We start from the raw sequence: 8,558 nt of genomic DNA, 5'->3' as shown, positions 1-8,558 counted from the left end.
CCACCCTGTATCAGGCTTACAAAATTGTTGACACATAGTATTGAATAGTATATAACACTCAAAAACAGCCCTATAAAATTAATCCTGATAATTGCTTTCCAGAGGAATGCTGACAAAGGCAAGCTGAGCCTAAAACAGCACTTAATCTCCCTTGTACCTCACCACACATGTTTCTTTTCCTGAATTTTCTATTCTGGTTAATAGTAAAATCACTTTCCAGTTAGTCTTTTCTATAAATCTTAACATCCCTCCAATGACAGTCTCTCTCCCATTTTCTACATCTAGAAAGCCATCAGGTATTCCCAATTCCTTTTAAAAAATTTTATTTATTTATTTTTGGCTACATTGGGTCTTCATTGCTGCTCTGACTTTTTGTCAATTGTGGTGAGCAGGAGCCACTCTCTAACTGCTGAGTGTGGGCTTCTCACTGCAATGGCTTCTCTTGCTGTGGAGCAGACACAGACATACACCCATATACATGTATATATACAGAGAAGATATACTGTCAGAAGGTATCTGCACTCCTATGTGTGTATACAAAGTTAGATGCAAGAAATATACATATATGCACACACATAAGGATACACACACATACACACACAAATAGAGGTGCGGGGGTGCAGATATCTTCTGACAGTATATCCTCTCTCTCTCTCTATATATATATATATATATGTTGTTTTTCAGTCACAAAGTTGTGTCCAACTCTTTGTGACCCCATGGACTGAAGTGCACCAGGCTCTTCTGTCCTCTTCTATATATAGTGGAATACTATTTAGTCACAAAAAGAAGAAAAAGAAGGAAATCCTGCCATTTACTACCATATATATGGGTCTATCTCTGTCGGAAGATATATACATAGATAAGGGGGTGCAGATATCTTCCAAAAGACATGGTGATTTCTTTTCCTTTGGACATATATTCAAAACTGGAATTGCTGGACCTATTTTTAATTTTTTGAGGTGACTTCATACTGTTTTCCACAGTGACTGCATCAATCTATGTTCCCACCAACAGTGCACAAGCACTGGGGTCACGTAATTTTTGGTCATGGTGGACTGTTCGAGTATGTTCTAGGACGTTTAGCAGTGTCGCTTGCTTCTACCCTAAAGATGTGAGTAGCACCCTTTCTCCAGGTGTGACTAGAATATCTCCAGATATTGCTGAATGCCCGCTGGAAGGCAAAATTACCCTGAGTTGAGAAACAGGGTGGTGCGTGAGCGCTCAGTCATGTCCAACTCTGTGTGACCCCATGGACTGTAGCTCGCCAGGCTCCTCTGTCCACAGAACGCTTCAAGCAAGCATACTGGAATGGGTTGCCATTTCTAACTCCTGGGGATCTTCCCAACCCAGAGATCAAACCCTTGTCTCCTGGGTCTCCTGCACTGGCAGGTGGATTCTTCACTGCTGAGCCACCTGGGAAGCCTGAGAACCACTGGTCTAAGCTATTCATTTTCCAGTGTTAGGTTTCAGACTGGGAAGGTTTTCCAAACTTGGTCAATGTAACATTAAGGCTTGTCCACTAGAGGGCTTCTAGGAAGATTTCCTCCCTCCTAGGAAAGTGGAGACAGAGAAGGCAATGGCACCCCACTCCAGTACTCTTGCCTGGAAAATCCGATGGACAGAGAAGCCTGGTAAGCTGCAGTCTATGGGGTCGCTAAGAGTCAGACAGGACTGAGTGACTTCACTTTCACTTTTCACTTTCATGCACTGGAGAAGGAAATGGCAACCCACTCCAGTGTTCTTGCCTGGAGAATCCCAGGGACGGGGGAGCCTGGTGGGCTGCCGTCGCTGGGGTCGCACGGAGTCGGACACAACTGAAGTGACTTAGCAGCAGCAGCAGCAGGAAAGTTGAGAAGGCAATGGCACCCCACTCCAGTACTCTTGCCTGGAAAATCCCATGGACAGAGGAGCCTGGTAAGCTGCAGTCCATGGAGTTGCTAAGGGTTGGACACTACTGAGCGACTTCACTTTCACTTTTCACTTTTATGGGTTGGAGAAGGAAATGGCAACCCACTCCAGTGTTCTTGCCTGGAGAATCCCAGGGACGGGGGAGCCTGGTGGGCTGTCTATGGTGTCGCACAGAGACGGAGACGACTAAAGCAACTCAGCAGCAGCAGGAAAGTGGTGGCTCAGATGGTAAAGGCTCCGCCTGCAATGCAGGAGACCTGGGTTTCATCCCTGGGTTGGGAAGATCCCCTGGAGGAGGGCATAGCAACCCACTCCACTGTTCTTGCCTGGAGAATCCCATGGACAAAGGAGCCTGGTGGGCTACAGTTCATGGGGTTGCAAAGAGTTGGACACAACTGAGCGACTAAGCACAACACAGCACAGGAAAGTGAACCCCAAAAGAGACATTCTTGCTGGAAGTTGTGTCTTCATGTAAACACTTAAATGGTTGCAGCCATCTCGTGACCACAAGGAACGAGTTTTAGGATAAAGCCAATTTGGAGGGAGAAATGTAGGAATGCAGAGAACTGCAAGAAACGTGCACCCTTTAGTACTGAGCGGATGATTTCCCTGCATGCACCTACAGCCATCTCTAAAAAAAATTATTTTATTTATTTTAATTGGAGGATAATTACAATATTGTGATGGTTTTTGCCACACATCAACATGAATCAGCCATGGATATACATGTGTCCCCCCTTTCCTGAACCCCTCTTCCACTTCCCTCCCCACCCTATCCCTCCAAGTTGTCCCAGAGTACTGGCTTTGGGTACCCTGATTCATGCATCAAATTTGCTGTGGTCATCTATTTCACATATGGTAATATACATGTTTCACTGTTACTCTCTCAGATCATCTCACCCTCGCCTTCTCCCAGAGTCCAAAAGTCTGTTCTTTACATCTGTGTCTCTTTCGCTGCCCTGCATGTGGGATTGTCACTACCATGTTTCAGAATCCCATATATATCCATTAATATACAGTATTTGTGTTTCTTTTTCTAACTTACTTCAGTCTGTATAAGAGGCTACAGTTTCACCCATCGAATTAGAATTGACTCAAATGCATCCCTTTTGAGAGCTGAGTAATATTCCATTATGTATATGTACCATAACTTCCTTACCCATTCATCTGCTGATGGATACCTAGTTTGCTTCCATGTACTAGCTACTGTAAAATAGTGCTGCAGTGAACACTAGGGTACATGTATCTCTTTCAATGCCACCTACCACAATCTTATCTCTGGGCTGCCAGTTATTTTTAAGTATATTTAGGTATGTGTATATATTTTGACTATATCTAATAAACAGCAGTGTATATACATAATACACCAATCTACTCTCACTTGGGTTTGTATATTTTTTCACATACTATTTGTAGGAGATGCCTCCATATAAATATACTGTATATAGAACAGTTTCATTCTTTCCATTGACTGAAAATTATTCCATCTTAAAGATAAAATAAAACTTATTTAACCAGTATCCTAGAGGCTTTTGCTTGTTTTTTTGAAAAACATTTTTCTAATGTAAAGAATGGTTCAATAAACTTCCTCATATATAAGTCATTTCACATGTAAGTATGCATATGGGATAGATTACAGAAAGTTCCAGAAGACAAAACTTGAACTTGCCCCGTGGCTGAATGCCTGTAACTATTTACATAGTGTTTACATTGTATTAAATACTTTAAGCGATCTAGAGATGATTTAAAGTATACAAGAGGAGGGCTTCCCTGGTGACTCAGTGGTTGAGAATCCACCTGCTCACGCAGGAGACATGGGTTGCATCCCTGGTTGGGGAAGATCCCACATGCCGCGTAACAACAAAGCCTGTGCCCCACAGCTGCTGAGCCTGCGCTCTAGAGCCTGTGAGCGCCAGATACTGAGCCCATGTGCCGCACCTGCCAAAGCCTGAGTGCCGCAGTCTGTGCGCTGCAATAAGAGAAGCCTGCTCGGTGCGACTAGAGAGCAGCCCCGCTCACGGAAACTAGAGGAAAAGCCTAGCAGCAATGAAGACCTGACACAGCAAAATAAAGTTATATAAGAGAGGGTATGCACAGATATAGAATATGCAAAATCTATGCCTTATATATAAAGAACTCGACCATAATTAGATTTTGGTATCTGTGAGGGGTCCTGGAACCAACTCCCTGTGGATATTGAGGGATGGCTACTTTAATTTTTGTGTGTGTGTTTTAATTTTTTAATGCGGAAAATCCCAAACATACACAAAAGTAGTTAAGAATAATAACAAATCTCATTTGCCTATAACCCAGCTTCAACTGTTATCAATTTACGGCTTTCAAAATTCTTGGTATGAACCCTTCCCTGGTTTCCACACAAATGAGAATATTGTTCTAGCAAGGGAGAAAACTATTAGGAAAGGGAGGATCCATGGGTCTGTACCTATCTTTTTAGATTTTCTGAAAGTCTTAAATCCAAAACTTGTGCTGTTCTGATTTAACTGCTTTTCCTGCAACAGTAACAGCCTGGCTATCACATCTGTCCCTTTTTTTTGTTGTTGTTTTCACTCTAATTACTCTGCTTTGGGCCGTCATAACTTTTTTCCCCTAAGTTATTGCAATGGCAGCCCAATTGGTCTTCCCACATTCAAACATCTATTTTCAGTCCACCCTTCATATTGTTCAAAGATCATTTTTATATCATAAGCCTAATACGACAGTCTGTTTAGAAGCCCAAGAATTGCCCTCATTTGCCTACAGAATAAAATTCAAGCTGTCTTTTTTTCCACAAGAATCTGAAGTGAACCTTTTTAGCCTTACCTAAGAATATGTCAGGCAATACACTATACTACAAAACAATATATACAATATACTATACTATAGAACAATATACTATAGTTCTTCCATCCTAAGATACCACTGATTTTATGACACATCATTGATGTAATACAGCTTTGGGGTATGAGTCCAGGTGGCAAGGTGGCCCCTATACATCATGGATAAGATATACTGATTTCACAATGATCACAGATACCATATCAGGACAACAGCAAAAACTGGATGGCATACACGTTTATTCAACATAGTTTTGAAAGTCCCAGACATATCAATCACAGAAGAAAAAGAACTGAAATGAATCTAAATTGGAAAGGAAAAATTAAAACTGTTGCTGTTTACATATGAAATGATACTCAGTTCAGTTCAGTCGCTCAGTCGTGTCTGACTCTTTGCGACCCCATGAATTGCAGCACGCCAGGCCTCCCTGTCCATCACCAACTCCCGGAGTTCAAACAGACTCATGTCCATCGAGTTGGTGGTGCCATCCAACCATCTCATCTTCTGTCGTCCCCTTCTCCTCCTGCCCCCAATCCCTCCCAGCATCAGGGTCTTTTCCAATGAGTCAACTCTTCGCATGAGGTGGCCAAAGTATTGGAGTTTCAGCTTCAGCATCAGTCCTTCCAATGAACACCCAGGACTGATCTTCTTTAGGATGGACTGGTTGAATCTTCTTGCAGTCCAAGGGACTCTCAAGAGTCTTCTCCAACACCACACTTCAAAAGCATCAATTCTTCGGTGCTCAGCTTTCTTCACAGTCCAACTCTCACATCCATACATGACCACTGGAAAAACCATAGCCTTGACTAGTTGGACCTTTGTTGGCAAAGTAATGTCTCTGCTTTTGAATACGCTATCTAAGTTGGTCATAACTTTCCTTCCAAGGAGTAAGTGTCTTTTAATTTCATGGCTGCAATCACCATCTGCAGTGATTTTGGGGCCCCCAAAAGTAGAATCTGACACTATTTCCACTGTTTCCCCATCTATTTCTCATGAAGTGATGGGACCAGATGCCATGATCTTCATTTTCTGAATGTTGAGCTTTAAGCCAACTTTTTCACTCTCCTCTTTCATTTTCATCAAGAGGCTTTTTAGTTCCTCTTCACTTTCTGCCATAAGGGTGCTGTCATCTCCATATCTGAGGTTATTGATATTTCTCCCAGCAACCTTGATTCTAGCTTGTGCTTCTTCCAGCCCAGCATTTCTCATTTCTCCCGGCAACCTTGATTCCAGCTTGTGTTTCTTCCAGCCCAGCGTTTCTCATAATGTACTCTGCATATAACTTAAATAAGCAGTTCTAACTGTTGCTTCCTGACCTGCATATAGGTTTCTCAAGAGGCATGATACTACACAATAGAAAATCCTAAAGATGTTATCAGAAAACTACTAGAGTTCATCAATGAATTCAGTAAAGTGGTAGAACACAAAATTAACATACAGAAATTTGTTGCATTTCTATATACTAATAACAAACTATCAGAAAAAGAAATTAATGAAATAGTTCCCTTTATCATCACATCAAAAAGAATAAAATACCTAGAAATAAATCTACCTAAGTAGGGAAAAGACCTGTACTCAGAAAAATGTAAGATACTGATGAAAGCAACTGAAGACACAAATAGATGGAAAGATCTACACATTTCTCGGTTGGAAGAATCAATAGTGCTAAAATAACCATACTACCCAAGTCAATCTACAGATTCAATTTAATCCCTATCAAAATACCGATGGTATTTTTCACAGAACTAGAAAAAATAATTTTAAAATTTGCATAGAAACACAAAAGACCTCAGATGGCCAAAACAATCTTGAGAAAGAACAGAGCTTGAAGAATCATGCACCTTGATGTCAGACTATACTACAAAGCTATGGTAATCAAAGCAGTATGATACTGGCAGAAAAACAGATAAACAAATCAGTGAAATAGGATAGAGGGCCCAGTATTAAGCTGGATTCTAAATAAGAGCTGTGCCTTCAGTAGAGGAAGCAAGCCATGGAGACATGGCAGGGAGGGGTCAGGGAACAGATATTTCTACTTCAGTCTTCCCTCACTCTCATATTTTCAAATTAGCTGAACCCATCTGGAAGCCAGAGGGAAAGCAAGTCTACCAGTGCAGGTAAACTTCCCCAGGCATAAGGACTCTTCTCAAGAGCATGAATATTTAAAGTGGAGCACAGTGAAGAAGGGACTGAAAAGAGCAAATACAAGTTATCTGATACACTTTCCATCCCATCTACTTTAACTTTTAAATTACAGATTATATCTCCATACATCTGTAGATTTGCATATTTAGCTATCATCTAATCTTCAAGTCCAGATTAATTTTCTTTTCCATGAAGCCTTCTTTGCCTTCTTTAGTCAATTTGTTTTCCTATATGTGCTCATAAAATTCCCTTTAAAAGATTTAATTTTTATACCTTAAGCATGGTCCATATATTTATCTTCTCTGATATAAACATTTTGATGGTAAGGGAAAGTTTTTAATCATTTTGTCTTATGCCTTCCACTGAAAATGCACAAACCCACCCATCACACTGTCTTCTACCTAGAATCAAATATGTCAGAGCTAGAACAAAAAAACTCCTAGAAACAACTCATCTGTCTACTTTATCAGTGAAGAAACTGGATCTCAAATCAGTGTTGGAAGGAGCACAATAAAAGCTAGTTGAAGTGAAAGTGAAGATTCAGCCAAAAAAGTCAATGATGCCTTCAAGAGCACTTTTAAAACAAGTGTCTTTCTGGTGGTGATGACCTCCTCATGAGAACATGCCTCTCGCAAAGGATCTTCTTCATCCCTCTCCAGAAGAGAGAAAGAGGAAACACAAGAAGAAGCGCCTGGTGCAGAGCCCCAGTTCCTATTTCATGGATGTAAAATGCCCAGGATGCTATAAAATCACCACTGTCTTTAGCCATGCACAAACAGTAGTTTTGTGTGTTGGCTGCTCTACCGTCCTCTGTCAGCCTACAGGAGGAAAAGCAAGGCTTACAGAAGGATGCTCCTTCAGATGGAAGCAGCACCAAAAGTACCCTGTATCAAGATGAATGGGAAACCATCCCAATACACACATTTTGGATACAAAAACAAACAAACAAAAAAATAAGTGGGGGAAAAAAACTACCTTTTTGTGGAAAACCTATAGTACCTTGTCAGCTGGAAAACAGTTGATGAACTGGGTTTTCCCTCAAGTCTCTCTGCTTTCCTAAGAAGAGTGAATTAAGTTCATGCATATAGAGTCTTAGCAGAGAACCAGCCCATGGTAAACAAAGAAAAGTGGGCATTTGCTCTAGGGACATGATGGTGAAGTAACTTTCAAGAAATTTCAAAGTAAGATGTTCCTCTGATATTTTAACATGAAAGTTTTAAACAAATAGGGAAATCCTTGGTGAATTCCAGTGGTAGGACTTGGTACTTTCATTGACGTGGCCCAGATTCAATTCCTAGAAGAGGAACTAAGATCCTGCAAGACGTGCAGCATAACCAAAGTGGGTAAAATTAAACACAATAAATTGTGGGACATTTCATACAAGGTAACAATATATATCTGCTAAAATGATGGCTAAAATGATGACCACCAGCTCTGGGAGTTGGTGATGGACAGAGAAGCCTGGTGTGCTGCAGTCCATGGGGTCACATAGAGTCAGACATGACTAAGTGACTGAACTGAACTGAAAATGTTGACAAACATTTATAGTTATTGATGTGGAAAAATGTCTATAGTATATTGTAAAGTAAAAAAATAGGTTATAAAAAGGCATGTATAATATACTTTTTTCACTTTAATTGAGGGTGATCTGCTTACCAAAATGTCAA

General features: G+C 40.8%; 1 protein-coding gene across 1 annotated transcript; it reads left to right on the top strand.

The window, feature by feature from the left end:
- Nucleotides 1–7,496: 7,496 nt before the first annotated feature.
- LOC101112481 (small ribosomal subunit protein eS27-like) lies at nt 7,497–7,801 on the top strand. The gene has a single exon (XM_027971390.3). It carries the CDS (start codon nt 7,514–7,516, stop codon nt 7,787–7,789), a length of 276 nt encoding a protein of 91 aa, XP_027827191.1. The 5' UTR covers nt 7,497–7,513; the 3' UTR covers nt 7,790–7,801.
- The last annotated feature ends 757 nt before the right edge of the window (nt 7,802–8,558 follow it).

This window comes from Ovis aries, chromosome 6 (genome assembly GCF_016772045.2).
Source record: "Ovis aries strain OAR_USU_Benz2616 breed Rambouillet chromosome 6, ARS-UI_Ramb_v3.0, whole genome shotgun sequence".
NCBI lineage: Eukaryota > Metazoa > Chordata > Mammalia > Artiodactyla > Bovidae > Ovis > Ovis aries.
This window is presented reverse-complemented; position numbering and strand designations above follow the sequence as displayed.